Here is a 15,548-nt window from a genome sequence, read left to right on the forward strand (position 1 = left end):
AGAGAAGAGCAGATATGAATTCCTCACGAACGACTAGGTTGAGCGACATAAGTTACAGCCAGCCTGTTATACAACGAGCTTGTCTCGTGCCAATGCGCGTGCGCCCTCCATGATAGCATGGTCACAGGAAGAATAGACGGAGGAGCTCAAAGATCACTATGAACCAGACCAACGGTCGATCGGCGCGGGACATCAAGGAAAGAAGAAGACTTGGGACGCACCTCCACCCAATACAACGAACAAGATGACACCCAAAGCCCAAAGACTGATCGGGCTTCGTTTTGAGAGCCTCTCCGCGCGGGAGGCCTTGACAGGGTTTTTGCCAGCGCGAGCCTTCTCCGCAAATGCGTTATTCCTCTTACGGAGCTCGAACTCGGTCGGCTGTCACGGAGCAGCACGCGTCAGTGACATCTTGATCGCAGACTCAGGTGCGCATAAACTACGAACCATGTTAAAGTGTGTGCGGCGTAATGCAAGAGTGGGCTAAGGAGCGACTAGGAGATGGGACGGGCAGGAGAACAGAGCGAGGGCCTGGATATTTGAACAGACGTGTCAGATGCCTGCAGCCACGTCGCTGGGCGCGTGGCGGATACTCCGGTGTTTGTCTTTGTGTACCAAAGGCTTCCCTTTCTAACATATGCAAATAACGCCTAGCCAGAGCGCTTAATGCTTTGCACTTGACCTCGATCATGCCGAAGGGCGGCAAGAAGACTTCGCTCAAAGCGGCACTGTCCTCACAGCAATCGCGCCTGAAGAAGAAACAGGAAGCGGCTCGTGCAGCCCAGCACGCTGAACGAGCCAAATCAGGTCCGCAATCTAAGGGGAAGGGCAAAGCTACCGCTCCCTCTCAGGCTCGCCCAACAATCCCCTTCGGTCCTACTGACAGCATTCTGTTGGTTGGCGAGGGCAACTTTTCGTTTGCGCGGGCGCTTGTTATATCCCCTCCCGAGTCCCTGCAGTATCTCCCGCCTTCTAACGTCACTGCCACCGCATATGATACCGAGGAAGAATGCTGCTCAAAATATCCAGACGCCGCTGAGATCATTCGAGCACTCCGTGAAAAGGGCGTCGGGCTCCTCTTTAGCGTCGACGCCACAAAGTTAGACAAATGTCCTCCTTTGCGGGGCCGTAAGTTCGACAGGATAGTCTGGAACTTCCCGCATGCTGGTACGCCAGCGGTCGTCCCTTCGAAGTGACGGTGCTGACCTGTGCTTTTGAAGGGAAAGGAATTACGGACCAGGACAGAAACATCCTCTCAAATCAGGTGCTCCTGCTCGGCTTTTTGCGCTCTGCCGCTCCTTTCCTGGCGTCAGGCCCTATACCAGTAGTTCACAAACCTCGTAAACAGAAGAGGGGATCGGACGACGAAGATTCCGGTGATGACCAAGAGAACGCCGACACATCAAACATAGACACAGCGCGAAAGGCCCGTGGCACTATTCTCGTTACATTGAGAAACGTTGTGCCATATACTCTGTGGTATGCACCTCATGTATTTCGGCTCGGCGGTCGTCTGAAAATAGTGCTCGACAGGGACCTGCCCAGACTGGCCAAAACCCCTCCTCCATCGACATCGACATCGACTGGGCAGAAGTCAAATCCAAAATATATCCAGCTGCGTTCCTTTGTGTTCCATCGGAGCATATGGACGGGCTACGAGCATCGGATGACAAAAGGAGAGAGGGCTCACGGACAAGGGAAGACTGGAGAGGGCGGTGAAGATCGTACATGGGAGTTCTGCTTACAGGACTAAACGCTTGTGTTCCCCCTTGTTGCAATGCTTAACCAGCTGTGCCGATGTAGCATGCGAGTTGTAGGTTTTCAGCTGGGTCTATCCGCGTTCCTTCGTAAATGTCTGAGCCACATGATGAACTTCAGGCGCCTATCCGGTAATTCTTGCAGACGTTATCCGGGGCGCTAAAGTATGGGATTAAGTATTAGCGTCGTTTACCCCGGATTGATCTCCCCGCATTTTCTTCTCGTTTACGAACCTCACGGAGAGTCGAAGCTACTGTGAACATGGCCCCGAGCTCACTACACCCTCCGTCGCACTCAGACGAGATCCAACTCTCGTTCCCGCAGGAGCATGTTCTGTTGTTGACGTTCAATCGGCCCAAGGCTCTGAATGCTGTTACGCCTACTATGACTAGCGACATCAAGAGGGTTTTGGATTGGTTTGACCAGGAACCAAGCCTATGGTGACGTGTTCATAATCTGAGCCGAAGGTCAGTGCAACGGCGTGCTGACAGTATCTCAGGGTTCTCGTCCTTACCGGCGCAGGGCGCATCTTCTGCGCAGGGGCAGACCTCGTTGCGTATGTTGGTCAACTCCTTTCAACCGAAGCCTCATTGACATGGAAATACTGTAGCTGGAACCAGCGACAATCCGGAGGTGGAGCAGATAGCGATCAGTCCGACATAATCAACGAGGCCGATGGCTTCGCGTCACTCTCCAGACGCACCGCTACCTCCAAGCCGATCATCGCTGCCGTACATGGTGGCGCATATGGCGGGGGCATGGAGATCATACTGAACTGCGACATCGTCATTGCCAGCGAGGACGCCAAGCTTGCGCTCCCAGAGGTTAAGCGTGGTGTCACGGCCATCCAAGGAGGTCGGCTCAGCCTTGCTGTACCACTGTAGCCTAACTGACTCGTGATACTAGGTATGCCCAGATTGGCTCGCATCGCCGGTCACCAGGTACAGTTACGCATATTTAAGGCAGTGTTGAACGGGGTTCATTCGTCTCCCATTGCAGCTTGCTAGCGAACTCCTGCTTACTGGCAAGGCAATCTCCGCGACCGAGGCGGCCACCCGGTTTGGCTTGTAAGTCCTGTCCGTCATCCTACAGCCAAAATTTAGTTTCCTGATATTGTTGCCAGTGTGAACCAGGTCGTTCCGAAGGACAAAGTCTTGTCCGCTGCGCTGGCCTGGGCTCACGAGATCAACCAGAACAGTCCGGACTCTGTACAGAGCACAAAGCGCGCATTGCTACTAGCTAACCGACATGGCAGCGTTGAGGATGCTGTGATTGCGCATGTCGGGTCTGCAGAGAGCAAGCGAGCATTTACTAGCGAGAACATCCAGGTACGTTGGGAACCGTTGACAGAGGCATTCGCTGAGTGCCCCAGCTGACCCGCTCTTTTCATGCAGGAAGGCTTGCGTGCCTTCGTGGAGGTAAGCGGTCTTCTCCCCTTTGAAACATGCCTGGCGACTCAAAATGACACGATAGAAACGGAAGCCGGCCTGGAAGAATCCCGCGAAGCTGTAGTGTGGTGTGTGCCTCAAGGTATCGGCACCTGCGTCATGTACCCTATTTTATCCGCTGTAACTTGGCTTTTACTGGATGTGAATATACTACATGAACCTATTTGTGTCTCCGCTGAACAACCATATATCATGATTCGATGGTGGACGGGACAATGAGAGGGGTATGTGAGGCAGGGTTAGGGTTCAGGACAGCTCGAGCGCTTATTTCCGGGCCACTTTTCCGTGACGTCCGGCACCAGCCACTTTGCCAGCTCTTCCCGCCTCTGCTCCAGCATGGACAACCGATCGAGCACCCCTGGACCCAGTCACGCGGATCAGTCGTTATTCGAACGATGGCGAGACAAATTCACGGCAATGACTGTGGGTACGCCGGAGGAGAGAGTGGCAGCCATGCATGAACATCATCACAAGAAATGCGAAAAGTGGAAGGGCGAGCTCATGACATACAGTCAGTATTAGTGGGTCTTCCTCCTACGAAACCTGCGTATATCCTGCTTAGGGCAGCGTGTAACCTTGCGCTCTTGACTTAGGCCCCGCGGTGGTGTTTATGTTGAAGCACTTGAAGCAGACCGGCGCGGACGTGACCTCGGATGACATTGTCTGTGCACCATGCGACTTTGCTAGGGCGGGAGGGTTCAACCCAGCAGGAGTAATTGTGCTGTGTCAAGACAAGCTCATGAGCAAGAGTCATATGGAGGACACCATGGTGCATGAGCTGGTACACATGTACGACCATGTAAAGTTCAAGGTCGACTGGGACAACCTCCGTCACCATGCATGCAGCGAGGTGCGTGTCGTAGTTTGAGCCTTTCACGGTGACAGCGTCAGGAGGCTGACCGCCCTGCTATGGCTGTGGAAGATTCGAGCAAACAGTCTGAGCGGCGACTGCAGGTGGAGTCGGGAATTCCGGCGAGGGTTCCTGTCGTTCTCGAAGCAGCACCAGGCAAGTCTCGCCGAATTACGTCCCATGCGTGCACGGAGCCAAATTCATCCTCTCTCACCAGGAGTGTGTACGGCGCCGCGCCGTGCTGTCCGTTCGTGCCAACCCGGCATGTCCCGACCAAGCAACGGCGGAACGAGCTGTCAATGAAGTATGGGATAGCTGTTTCAACGACACTCGGCCGTTTGACGAGGTAATCGAACACACGCAACGCGCTAATGGACACGGCCGAGCTGACGTCCGCTGACAGATCTACTGAGGCTCCCTGCACACATGAGCTCACTTCTGGCAGCTCGCTCGGTTTGCATGATATGACTGGCGAATTCGGAGCATAGCCTGTGATGCTATTAGTAGCCGGGATCCCATGAGGCGTGCTTCGCCGATGGCGCGCAGTTGTCCCCCGCGGGCAATTGGTGTAGGCCTGGCTTCGTGTGGGAGGATGCCATGCAGTCGGGCACGCTGAGCTCGCTCGCGTGCGATCGTTGGGTCGCAAGATGGGCCGAGTGGACGAGTAATGTAGAGATAGACAGCATGTTCATAATATGGACCCTCACTCAAACGTGGCGTGTCATGGTGGGCTAGAAGGGGCTAGGAGGCAGAAATAACCAGCGGTACTTGTGCTGAGCATGTGTATTCTTGGATGGCAGGAGTAGCGTGCGTGACGGACAGGGGCGGCCAATCGGGAAGCGCACACGAACGTTCTCGGTCCAGCGTGAGAACGTCGCACCATAGAAAAGTGCCAGGCCAGCCGCCCTGCTACCGACGTTCCCCGTTTCCCCCCTCAGCAAGCTCATTTCCCGCTCTCTACGTCCCCTTCCAAAGACCAGAGGCTTCACGATGTTCGCTGCCAAGTTCAGGTGGGAGGCGCACTACTGTTGTGGAGCTGGTGAATCGCATGAAATTGACCTTTCCGTCGGCGCCCCGGTTTTCAGTTGCCTTGCCGCCCTCGCCCTCGCTCCCTGGGCACAGGCTCTCCTCCTCCAGATCCCCGTCGACTGGCAGAGTAGTTCACCAGCAAACGTCTCCTGGACGAATACCCCCACCGACCCGCCGTTCACGCTTGAGCTGGTAAACACGGACGAGTTCCATGACACGTTTGGAATCGCGAACAACGTCAACCCCTCTGCGGACTTCATTTCGTTGACGCTCCCCGTCATTCCCCAAGGGTATGCTATACTACTGGTCTGCCGCGTCAAGTTGCTGACATGGACGATCCACAATCAGCACATATACCCTCCGTGCCATCAACGTGACGTGAGTACCACTACGGACTGACGGCCCCCTCTTGTATTGAAGCCTTGCGCTATTCCAGGAACCAGAATCAAATCTTCGACGAGACCCCCAGCTTCACCATCCAGGGCCCTCCTGACACCTCCAGCCACTCGTCCGCTGCTTCCACCTCGGCCTCTGCGAGCGCTTCCTCTGCGACATCGTGAGTGATTCGTCTCGTGTTGCGGCATATGTTCCGAGTTCTGATATGTCGAGGCAGGGCCAAATCTGCTACACTCACCGTTCCGGTTAGCTCGGGAACCGCCGCCGCCGCGTCGACCAGCGGGTTTGGTGTGACCGTTTCCAACTCCAATACCGGCAGCGCATCTAGTGTCGCTTCTACCGGTGCGGCTGCGGCGTCCTCCTCTGGAGCGGCCTCGTCCAACTTCAACGGGGCGGCTTCTCTACCCAACCTCGCACCCTGGGCGATCGCCGCTCTTGGTGTGGTTGCTGGTGCCGCTGCTGCACTCTAAGCCTGACACCTGTCGACCCACCGTCAACGGCCGGCTGGGTGGACTGGAGTGGACATGTCTTGCGCGAACTTCTGGGCTTCCTATTTGGTTCCGAGTTTTTTTGCTGGGTTTCGGACTTGCATACCCCCACTCATTGGGGCGCGCGGCGAAGAGTACCTTTACGTATCAGAGTAATACCTGTCATTAGCATGAGCTTTTGCGCCACGTCGTTTGGCGTCGAGGGTTCGGCTTGCGCGCCTCTCAGACACTTACGATACGGACATTCGTCAGAACATTGGTTCCCGAGACTGGTCACCGCTACAACGCTACTTCGCATGCCTGTTGTTTCATTACGTACCTCACCCACATTCATTCAGCTCTTGAATTGGAGTCTATATGGCATGACATTGAGACGATCATGGTACAGCGATGACCTGACATCGAAATATTACAATGCGTTACAGTACAACCAAGCATTGTCCGGTAAGGATACAATATATGCGAAACGGCAAGTCCGTGAGACAATCTACGATCTATATCCTGGAAGGCTTTTCGGTCGTCTCAGACAGGACGTCTTGAGGGTGTTCCGTTAGCCCTTGAGCAAGAAGAGAGGGCATTTTCCGCTCAGAGTCCGCGAAGTGCTCAATTGTCACTACAATTTGCACATGCAGTGAGGATGATTGCTGTGTTGATTGAGCACGCGAAGCATTGTCATCTCGCTTTTTGAGCCAGGTGAAGACTTGGTGCTTCCGCCAGCCCTGGGTATGTGAGATGAGCCTTGATGAGCGCCGTCTACGGAAGCGTTGCCAACATACCTGAGGGGCACTTGTAATGGAAGTCCCCAGTGGTACTGTCACGCGCATTGTCAATGGTACTGGAAAGGTGCAGTAGCAAAACGTCAAATACTCACAAAATGCTTCAGCAAACACGGCCACAACACGCAGTCTCGGGAAGTCCAGGTGAGTGCGCAAACCCATCGCTCTATCGAATTTGAAGTCACATCAGTTCAGCTCCGGAAAAGGACTCCGACAATCGCCGTCAGTACTGACATGAGAGGAAGAGCCTGCAGGCAAGTCAGCACGATGATGCGCACTGTCTTGGAGGAGTTGAAGGAGGCGGGTCGACGATCTCCCGACATGTCTCGTCGTCGAAGTTTTAAGACAGTGACGAGGGTATGTACTGCAGGTGTCAAGAACAATTAGCGTTCAGTGTCAGTGGAAATAGGTTTGAATCAAGGCACGCACCCTCAAGGCACAGGGCCATCAGAAGTACGGATACGCTGAGGATTTGCGATGCGATGTTCCTGTTCAAGAAACGAAGAGGTGGTCTACTATGTAACGTAGGAAGGCTGCACAAGGACAGATGGCACCTACAGCGGGACGTTTTCGAGAGCGCAGGCCAAGTCGCCGGGATGACGACTGACTTGAGAAGGATAAATGAGGGAGAGCTGCTAGACATATCAGGACACGGAAGCACGATGAATGACCACCACGTACAACCGCCGCTGTGACAGAAAAGACGATGAAGACGATATACGGGGTTGCCATCAGCTCGATTTGGTGTCAGTAGGGTTCGTACTCGCTGCTCTGAATGTGCTCACGATAGTTTGGTAGTCTTTGGCCGTCGAATTCTTTGGCGACATAAACCGGATTTCGACTGTGATGTCCCAGACCAATGGAATCGACGCCATCGCGGGCCTGCCTGCCACTTCTGGGAGTCAGTCCGGCTAACAACATAGTGTACACATACATCATAGCCGTCCCGATTATCAGAGATGCTTGAATTACGCATAGAGCAGTTGGCGGTTCAGGAACCCAGATAGCACTTCCATAAATCCTAGTTAATTGTCAGCATATAGTGCGAGAAAAATCACAGAGAAATACCGACAGGAGATACGGTGGGATAGTGCTAAATACCGTCACCGCGAGCATGTTCAACCACGACGCATTTTGTTCCCTGGTCTCACTAGAACGAAAGTACATCAGGATGAGAACAAGGAGGGCAATCTGACCAGCGGTGGCTAGGCTGAAGGAGGCATAGGCAATCTCTTTTGCATAGGGTCCAAACCCTACGTCCGCCACAAGAATCTTAGAGATAGTGCTGATGTTGTCGGGAGAGTCGTCCTCTGGATGCATCGGTAGGCAGAGAGAGCGAGGATATGAGGGAGGAGTACTCCAAGTGCAGTCCACTCGGGAGAACAGATGCCGGGTCGACGCTGTTTCAGAGTCGAGTCGAGTCTTTACTGACGAGATGAGGGCCACACATCATTATATGTGGAGAAATTGCTTCATTCCACGGCTACTCGGATGCGAACCCAGACAGCACAAGGGTGTAGTCCGGACATTTATGAGGAGGCCGTCCTCTTCACGATCCATATAAGCACTAATACGTTATTTTAACGGAGCACATACGCCTGAAAAGTGCATCACAGCTGTTGAGAGGTATTCGGCTATGCATCGTTCTGACAGTTGATAGAGCGTGTCAGCCGGGGACCGTCTCGACCAGCTACTCGTGTGAGAAGACAGTGACAACGATCTGTCATTGTGTGGCCTTCGTCAAGCAGCTCCCGTGTTTCGAGAAAGCGGTAAGTGTGCAAAGAGGGGAGATAGGAGAGACAACCAACATCCGGGTATGAGCGCTGTGGCCGAAGCTGTCCAAAGGGAGTTAGCGCTCTTCCCGGACATCGGCCACGTGCGGCTGTGGGAAGGACGAGGTTGGGCGAGACGGGAACAGACAGAACAGAGCAGCCCTGATCACAGCAGAGCTTGTCCCTCTCCCCCTTCCTGCGCGGGCCTCGCCGGACTCTGTTGCTGCTCCTACACGCTCTGCGGCTTTGTTTATTCTCAGTCCAGGACATTGGAAAAGTCGTGTTTGGTCTAGGTGAGTGACCTGGCATCCCGCTCCGGGACGAATGTTTCAATCGTTCAATAAATGGCTGTCCTTGTACTCGGCATCCACAGCATTAGCAGCATCCGGGACAGATGCATTCACAGTGATATTCTCTTTGTATCCCGAAGCCTGAGGCCCTTGCGACTTCTTTCCTGACTACAACATGCCTGGTTCATCTCCCGAGAACGCTGATCAACCCGAGTCAGCCGTCTCTCCCTCTTGGGCTCCGCGCTCGCCGCTGCCTCCTGATCGACTTGCAAAGCTCGCGAACGCTCTTGGAGTATCTACCCCAATCCCTCGCCTTCATGTACTCACCTCACCTTCCTCCACTTACGCTCCTTCCCCGATCGCACCTCCTTCCGCTGTCTCTCCTTCTTTCGACTTTCGACGTTCGCCCACGCCTTCGGTAGGCTCTTCTGCTCACACCTACACCCCGGCCTCTCAGACGTCAAAGTACCTCCTTCACGTCGTTCCGCCATCTCATCTACCCCATGAATCCGACTACACGCATGAGAACGAGTTGCTTCCCCCACCTCCGACCGCTTCTGGTTATCATACGCACTTCCGGCGCGGCGTTCTGATCCCAGTCTATCCGACACTACCAAGCCAATTAAACGCCATCGCGAAGGAGTATGCGCTTCCGAGCACAGTTGGCTTGGTTCTATATCTTGTCAATTCCTCCCCCGCTGCCCATGCCAGTATGCGACTTGGGAACATGTCGGAAGAAGACGGCGGGCCAGGACCGCGAATATCGGAAGACATCTGGAGGCACATCTGGGTACGTGTACTCAAGGCCGAACGCGATGAGCCGTCTCTCTCTGCAACGCGTGCAAACGGCCTCGGGTTCGGAAACGCAGCCGCACAGTCGTCGCCTTCGCTGCTCCAAGACGTAATGTCAAATCCGAGTCCCCTACGACCGCTTCTCTCGCCTATGCGCACGGAAGCTCCCCGACTCGGCACCCCGTCTCCTTCCACCACCGTGTCCCACTCGGCTCTCTCTTCCACTTCGGGTCTGGACTCGCCCGACTCCGCGACCTCCGTATCTGACGGTGGCAACGCGGACGACTTGCTATTGCCCGGGTTGCACTCGCCAGCGCTCATACCCATTCTAGCGAAGGTGGAGTTTAACATCGACAAGCGAAAGGCAACGTGGTATGGCAGATGGAAGAACACGCGGCGCGCACAACACGCGAAGCGTACAGAGAGCCGATTAGGGCTCCGGAGCAGGGCAGCGTCGCGGGCGGGCGACGAATCGGCAGCTGAAGAGGATGATTCGGCGAGGAAGCCGGCGCTCGAGCTTCGCCTCGTCGAGCGGTTGCAGGCTGAGTCGAACATGCCTGCGTTCCTGCGGCCGAAGGACGGAAGATTGCTCGGCCCCGACGCCGACGATGGGTACGCGCAACTGCCGGACTCAGACGAAGAGGACGAGGATGCAACGGCGAGGTTTGGGCAAGGGACCGTGAGTGGAGATCCGTTGGCGGACGTGTTTGGCACCGATGCTGAGACCTGGGCGGACATACGTGCTGAATCGCAACCTTTCCGTCAGAAGAGAACGAAGAATCCGAATGTCGTTGACCTCGCCCTCTCCGGAGAGGCACTGTCGGCATTGCCAGACCCAGTGGAGGGCAGCGAGGAAAGGCAGGAGGGCGACGACGCGCGGGAGGTTGCGGATCTCCTCAAGAGGAGTTCACGCCCACGACTCTCGGTCGCCATCCCTAGCCCGCCGCCACAGGCCGGTCGCGAGCGCAGTGCTTCAGGGGGCTCCTCCTTGTCGAGGAAGCGCATCCCTCCAGCATTGGACCTTGCGCCGTCCCTACCAAACGTGGCGGATTCCGCGGGTCTTGGTACGGACGATTCGAACATGCGTTTGGCGTACCTGACAGAGGAGTCCACCCCCTCTACAGGTATGTTTGCCGAAGGCGATGAGTCCTCCGACGGCGAGACCACACAGCGCCCGCGACGCAGCCCATTGGAAGAGAAACGTGACGGACAGTTCTTTGACGACCTCAACCTTGGCCTGGACGGCTCTGTCGAGGTGCGTGGCATCGAAAGACCGGCAGTTGTGTATAGCCACCGACGATCTGTTCAGTACGATGAGGATGATCCGGACGATCGCCGGAAGAGTCAAGTCCTTATGATGGCTAAGTTGGACGAAATTGAGAAGGTGAGTACCGATGCCGCATTTCTGTTGGTCATTGTGAATGCTTACGACCACTGTCCTGTTCAGCACCTCGCCCAATTCTCGCCTCGCAAGCTAGCTATCGAAGATCTGGCGGCAGAGACGCCGACAGGGATGCCCTCCATTGCGAGCCTCACCCCTCCGCCGAATTGGCAAGGAACTCCTCGCAGTGCTCCCATACCCATGTCCCCACACCAACCAGGGTTTGTGTAAAATAACTACTCTGCAATGGTCACGTACTAAGTAATCTGTGGGCTCAGGCCTCCTGCAGAAGGTGCTTCGTGGCCCGCCGTCCCTTACTCGATGCTCAACAACATGAACTCCGCTCCCGAAACTGAACTGCCCAGTGACGTCCCTTCTCCGCCACGGATAGCCTTCAACGGTATTTCAACAGAATTGCCGAAGTCACCCTTCCAGAAGCGGTTCACCGCTCACGGAGACGCGATGTCCGACGAGTCGCTTGCGCGTAAACGTGAGCTGGAGGAAGAGGGGCTCTATCCACCCCTTGTAGCACCTGCATTGTTACGCACCCCTGGATCCGAATCCCCCGTTATCCCTTTGTCGCCGGATCCGTTCGGGAGATTCCCGTCGGACGTGGATGTCCCGACCCCTCGATATGAGGAGTCGGTCTTCGCAGCGAAGCAGAATTCCTCACTCCGGCAAGCGCATAGCAGCAAGATGAGTAATGCATCTTCTGCGCCTTCAACAAGCCGATTTTCCATCGACTCGCTAGCGTCGGAAGATGGCAAGGCCGCCGCCAAACAGTCATCGCTTATGAGTGTGAAGAGCATCAAGAAGCTCTGGCGGCGAACCAACAAGGCCTCGGTGTCCGGGTCAAGCTCGCCTGCCTTGCCGAACTCGGGTCGCTCGTCCCCGAACTCAGCCCCGCCTTCCAATGGCCCCGCCCCTGGACCAGGACCGAAACGCATATCCCGCACGCTCTCGAGATCACCGCTGCTCCCCGAGCCGCCGAAATCCGCGCCGGGACCCGCGATGCTTATGCCGAAGCGTAACGGCTCAATGCACCAGCTCTCTTGGAATCAAGAGTCCCCTTATCCCCTCCACCCTCCTCCCCGCCAGCCTTCGCCATCGGTGTCACCCATACCAGCTACGACCCCGCCATTGCCTGCGTCTGCCCCTCCGGCACTGGTCCAGGCGGAGAAGGGCGGCATGCGCAAGTCGATCCTGAAATCGTTCAGCAAGTCCCAGTCGGGTACCCTCTCGGCGCACTCCTCACAATCGTCCATTTCCGCACCGCGCTCCAGTCACGAGATGCCTCCAGAACAGCAGCGCCTGAGGAAAGGGAGCGTTGTGGAGCTAGGCCAGGTCATGAAGCGCGCGTCAGGCGTATCATCGACTATGACCCTCGTCGATATCCCGAGAAGTCCTCCGCTTCCCGAGCACCTCTCTGGAAACCAATCTCGTTCTGCTAGTCGGTCGTCGCAGTTATCCAACGCCAGCATAAGGATGAAAAACCGCCCGAGCATCTCTTCAACTGAGTCGTCTTCGTCCCGTGCACCTTCCCGGCTCATGGCCGGCGCTTCACCGCCACGCCCTGGCGCACTGTCGATACCACGCACGTCTGGCGACTCATCGGATAGTCGTCCGAGCTTTGACGAGTCACAGTTCGAGATCGTCTCACCTAAGCTCTTGCCACATCAGCTTTCATACCCTTACAATACTATAGACCAGTCCATGTCATCCTCAGAATGATCGTCTCTGGTTGTTTGCCATATCTGGTCTATAATATCTTGGTTGCTTCGTACGTTGTCAGACGCTTCGTGTCGTGACCGTATGGTTATATCGTATATGTATCCACTGCCTTCTTGCCTTCTACTACCAGGGCCGCAGCTAGCGTGGACCCCGCCTGTGGCGCGCGGTCTCTTTACATCGCTTGGCTCTTCGCAATCTTTCCCATGCTAGTTGTCGCCCCCATGAGTCTGTCCGTCTCGTGCACGCCGTATATATCACTACCTTACTCTTGGAACGCTCCTTGACGATACCGATACGCATTGTCTACTACTTACGCTCGTCTTGATCATGCCTTGGGTCCATTATTCCATCGTACTTCTACACTTTGCTGCATTCCTGATTCCAAGTCCCGCCGATGTGTTATTATCAGTATTTTCACTTCCATTTGATGCCATAGCACAAAACAATATAACAACACGTGTTGCTAGTAGTACTAGACCACTGGCTCCGTATCATCATGAGTATGGCAGCCGTCGACCAGGCGTTGCTAATCAGAATGAGTGCTCTGTCGAGTCCTTGCCAACTGCGGAGGTACTTGACGAACCCGCGGACACGGTGGTGAGGATGCGGTCGATGTAGTTAGCGCCACTCCTAATTTATAGCAAGTACGTTAGCCGAAGTGGGACTAGCGACCATAGCATAGGAGTGCGTACCACTTCTGGTGCGTGAGCACGTCACAGCCGATCTCCTTCTCTTTCTTTTGAATGAGATTAACGTATGCAAGCATACCATCGGTCTTGAAGGCCGCGGCTAGCTCGGCTACACGTGTTGTCAGCGATATGTGTAGGCCGAGGTGGTTTACAAGCATGTACTCACCGGCCGTGACAGCATTCAGGTGCAGGCCAGCCAGGGAAATAAGCTGTAGAACGAATCTACGCACGATGCTCAGCTCGGCATAAGGTCATCTATTGGGGGAACTTACCCTTCTTTACCGAGGTCCCAGACGAAGTTTTTCAAAGCCACGTCTGAGAATCCTTGCGCAGACCAGTTGAAACTGGGGCTGAGGTTGTAGACAAACCACCTGAACGCACGTTGGATCTGTCTACAGACTTTCGCATACATAAGATGAAGCACTTACTTGCCAGGGTACTTCTCGCGAATCTTGCGAGAGAAATACCGAGCCTGCTCAAGGTCAGGCAGCTTTGTCTCGAGCCAGATCATGTCAGCATAGGGCGCGAATGCAAGCTCGCGCTTGATGGCTGCCTCCACCCCGCCGGTGTAGTGGTAGTAACCCTCACGGGTCTTGGGCAAGTCCCAGTCCCAGAAGATGTTCTCCCCGAGGATGTCCTTAGCGATATCGCGTGCGTCCGCGTTAGACTTGCCGTCCGCCGCCTCACGGAACGCCTTCAGCGCACCCTCCTTGTCCTTCACGTCTGATTTCTCAAGCGCCTTCTCGAAGGCTGAATGTCGAAATCTGTCAGCAATGCCTCCATACACGAGCCGCACTCACTCACCCTGGCCGAACGTGCTGAGCGGATTCCTCGCCAACCACTCCGCCTCAATCTTGTCGATCTCGGCACCACTCCGGCCCTCGGCCTCGGCCTTCGCGATGACCTCCGCGAGCGCACGGTCGGGCGCGGTGACGCCCTTGATGAACTCGTGGTCGAGGATATCGACGGTGCTCGAGAGGAGCTTCGCGCTCTCCGCGTCCGTGCGCGCAATCAGCAGCATCGTCGACTTCAGCAGGTCGAGCTGGAAGCGCGCCGCGATGAGGCGCGAGACGTGCGCGGACGCGGGGACGAGCACTTTGCCCGCGAGGTGGCCGCACTTCTTGCCGCCGACAAGCTGGTCCTCGAGATGGATCGCTGACGCACCCTGGAGGTCGCGAGTTAGACAGAAAAGTGGTCCAGGGGACCCTCGAAGAAGGGGCGCACAGATTCGGCGAATAGCTTGACCAGCTTCATGACGGTCGAGAGGCCGCCATGTCTGCGCATGTCGGGTGCCTGCTCAGTCCGTTCGTCCACAATCGCGCGAGGCTCAGCAGGGCAAAGCTCACCCCATGTCCGCGTCGGCGATGATGGGCCGCAAGTAGTCGATGTAAGGCAACTTCGCGCGAGCCTCCGGCGTCACCTGCCACCGCTCGTCATAGTGTTTCTTGTCATGGAGCTGCTGAGCACGGAAGATCCGGTGCACTTGGTTCGGGACGGTCGTGTACGGGTAGTCTCTGTCCGACCCACCCATACCTCAGCCCCAGCACAGTCAGCATTTGACATGCGTACGCACCCCAGGTCCGGTCCAACTTCATTGTTGCCCGTCGTGAGTACGCTCGACGCCGCCCACCCGCTAACGTACACCACTTCCTGGTGCGGTGCCATCTGCGTCATCTGCACCGGGTCGATCGCGCCCATGGTGTGCACAGGACGCCCTTCGCTCGCAGCCTTCTCAAACAGCGCATAGAGCTTGTTCGCGAGGAGCGTCGAGGGCAGCGGGAGGACGGGCAACGAGCCCTGCTTCGACGCGACCTGCGCGGGGGTGTACGGACGCTTGAGCGAGGCGAATCGGGGCTGGGCGAAGAACGCCTCCATGTCCGCGATGCGGGCCTCAAACTGGGCCGCCTCCTCTTCCGGGGTAGGAGGGGTGAGTGGTAGTGCGGGGAAGGAGGACATTGCGCGAGAGCGTGGGGCGAGGATGCGGGTTGCGCCGCGGACGCGGAGGGTCGTCCTAATCATTGCACGAGTCTAACGGCACGAGAAGAGCCTTGGACCAGGAAACGAGACAAGCAGAAAAGCAGAGAGGTGTCCTGAGCACCTCAGGAGGAAGCTGAGAACAGAGCTAGTAGTGGTGCAGGGACAAGCTTG

General features: G+C 56.0%; 6 protein-coding genes across 6 annotated transcripts; 3 read left to right on the forward strand and 3 right to left on the reverse strand.

Moving 5' to 3' along the window:
• Position 1: 1 nt before the first annotated feature.
• Positions 2–513, reverse strand: DICSQDRAFT_76570 (uncharacterized protein). The gene is made up of 3 exons (XM_007360500.1): positions 448–513; positions 222–381; positions 2–156 (listed from the first exon to the last, which is right to left on the reverse strand). Exons 1-3 carry the CDS (start codon positions 448–450, stop codon positions 122–124), a joined length of 198 nt encoding a protein of 65 aa, XP_007360562.1. The 5' UTR covers positions 451–513; the 3' UTR covers positions 2–121.
• A 176-nt stretch (positions 514–689) lies between these two features.
• DICSQDRAFT_96265 (uncharacterized protein) lies at positions 690–1,779 on the forward strand (the record flags this gene model as incomplete). The annotated part of the gene is made up of 3 exons (XM_007360501.1): positions 690–1,167; positions 1,221–1,479; positions 1,534–1,779. The coding sequence occupies 3 exons, from the start codon at positions 690–692 to the stop codon at positions 1,751–1,753; spliced, it is 957 nt and encodes a 318-aa protein (XP_007360563.1). The 3' UTR covers positions 1,754–1,779.
• A 217-nt stretch (positions 1,780–1,996) lies between these two features.
• On the forward strand, positions 1,997–3,365 carry DICSQDRAFT_131404 (enoyl-CoA hydratase/carnithine racemase). Its single transcript, XM_007360502.1, has 8 exons — positions 1,997–2,198; positions 2,258–2,314; positions 2,369–2,613; positions 2,665–2,699; positions 2,758–2,825; positions 2,882–3,086; positions 3,153–3,176; positions 3,232–3,365. Exons 1-8 carry the CDS (start codon positions 2,020–2,022, stop codon positions 3,268–3,270), a joined length of 852 nt encoding a protein of 283 aa, XP_007360564.1. The 5' UTR covers positions 1,997–2,019; the 3' UTR covers positions 3,271–3,365.
• Positions 3,366–3,577: 212 nt separating this feature from the next.
• Positions 3,578–4,789, forward strand: DICSQDRAFT_151486 (uncharacterized protein). Its single transcript, XM_007360503.1, has 5 exons — positions 3,578–3,717; positions 3,800–4,056; positions 4,129–4,212; positions 4,274–4,402; positions 4,460–4,789. Exons 1-5 carry the CDS (start codon positions 3,624–3,626, stop codon positions 4,466–4,468), a joined length of 573 nt encoding a protein of 190 aa, XP_007360565.1. The 5' UTR covers positions 3,578–3,623; the 3' UTR covers positions 4,469–4,789.
• A 242-nt stretch (positions 4,790–5,031) lies between these two features.
• On the reverse strand, positions 5,032–8,511 carry DICSQDRAFT_151487 (uncharacterized protein). Its single transcript, XM_007360504.1, has 12 exons — positions 8,342–8,511; positions 7,818–8,292; positions 7,680–7,766; positions 7,531–7,627; positions 7,427–7,480; positions 7,304–7,377; positions 7,175–7,233; positions 6,980–7,109; positions 6,841–6,911; positions 6,746–6,780; positions 5,699–6,688; positions 5,032–5,641 (listed from the first exon to the last, which is right to left on the reverse strand). The coding sequence occupies exons 2-11, from the start codon at positions 8,063–8,065 to the stop codon at positions 6,464–6,466; spliced, it is 1,080 nt and encodes a 359-aa protein (XP_007360566.1). The 5' UTR covers positions 8,066–8,292; positions 8,342–8,511; the 3' UTR covers positions 5,032–5,641; positions 5,699–6,463.
• Positions 8,512–8,691: 180 nt separating this feature from the next.
• DICSQDRAFT_151488 (isocitrate lyase and phosphorylmutase) lies at positions 8,692–15,523 on the reverse strand. Its single transcript, XM_007360505.1, has 12 exons — positions 14,974–15,523; positions 14,747–14,914; positions 14,625–14,676; positions 14,205–14,565; positions 13,829–14,150; positions 13,673–13,771; positions 13,567–13,622; positions 13,404–13,509; positions 11,259–13,341; positions 11,047–11,201; positions 10,909–10,983; positions 8,692–10,854 (listed from the first exon to the last, which is right to left on the reverse strand). The coding sequence occupies exons 1-9, from the start codon at positions 15,417–15,419 to the stop codon at positions 13,242–13,244; spliced, it is 1,710 nt and encodes a 569-aa protein (XP_007360567.1). The 5' UTR covers positions 15,420–15,523; the 3' UTR covers positions 8,692–10,854; positions 10,909–10,983; positions 11,047–11,201; positions 11,259–13,241.
• Positions 15,524–15,548: the final 25 nt, after the last annotated feature.

Source organism: Dichomitus squalens, assembly GCF_000275845.1.
Source record: "Dichomitus squalens LYAD-421 SS1 unplaced genomic scaffold DICSQscaffold_1, whole genome shotgun sequence".
Taxonomy (NCBI): Eukaryota; Fungi; Basidiomycota; class Agaricomycetes; order Polyporales; family Polyporaceae; genus Dichomitus; species Dichomitus squalens.

Excerpts from the sequence above, each read along its gene's own strand:
- DICSQDRAFT_76570 (XM_007360500.1), bottom strand. Across the intron at positions 157-221 it reads GTTCGTTGTATTGGGTGGAG|TGATCTTTGAGCTCCTCCGT; the intron begins GTGCGTCCCAAG and ends TCTGGTTCATAG.
- DICSQDRAFT_151488 (XM_007360505.1), bottom strand. The coding sequence starts at position 15,419 with ATGATTAGGACGACCCTCCGCGTCCGCGGCGCAACCCGCATCCTCGCC. Across the intron at positions 14,677-14,746 it reads ATCGCCGACGCGGACATGGG|ACATGGCGGCCTCTCGACCG; the intron begins GTGAGCTTTGCC and ends CGACATGCGCAG. Across the intron at positions 14,566-14,624 it reads TCAAGCTATTCGCCGAATCT|GGTGCGTCAGCGATCCATCT; the intron begins GTGCGCCCCTTC and ends CGCGACCTCCAG.
- DICSQDRAFT_151487 (XM_007360504.1), bottom strand. The coding sequence starts at position 8,065 with ATGCATCCAGAGGACGACTCTCCCGACAACATCAGCACTATCTCTAAG. Across the intron at positions 6,912-6,979 it reads CTGCAGGCTCTTCCTCTCAT|AGCGATGGGTTTGCGCACTC; the intron begins GTCAGTACTGAC and ends CAAATTCGATAG. Across the intron at positions 6,689-6,745 it reads CCATTACAAGTGCCCCTCAG|GGCTGGCGGAAGCACCAAGT; the intron begins GTATGTTGGCAA and ends TCACATACCCAG.
- DICSQDRAFT_151486 (XM_007360503.1), top strand. The coding sequence starts at position 3,624 with ATGACTGTGGGTACGCCGGAGGAGAGAGTGGCAGCCATGCATGAACAT. Across the intron at positions 3,718-3,799 it reads GGGCGAGCTCATGACATACA|GCCCCGCGGTGGTGTTTATG; the intron begins GTCAGTATTAGT and ends CTCTTGACTTAG. Across the intron at positions 4,213-4,273 it reads CGTTCTCGAAGCAGCACCAG|GAGTGTGTACGGCGCCGCGC; the intron begins GCAAGTCTCGCC and ends CTCTCTCACCAG.
- DICSQDRAFT_131404 (XM_007360502.1), top strand. The coding sequence starts at position 2,020 with ATGGCCCCGAGCTCACTACACCCTCCGTCGCACTCAGACGAGATCCAA. Across the intron at positions 2,700-2,757 it reads CTCGCATCGCCGGTCACCAG|CTTGCTAGCGAACTCCTGCT; the intron begins GTACAGTTACGC and ends CTCCCATTGCAG. Across the intron at positions 3,177-3,231 it reads GCTTGCGTGCCTTCGTGGAG|AAACGGAAGCCGGCCTGGAA; the intron begins GTAAGCGGTCTT and ends ATGACACGATAG.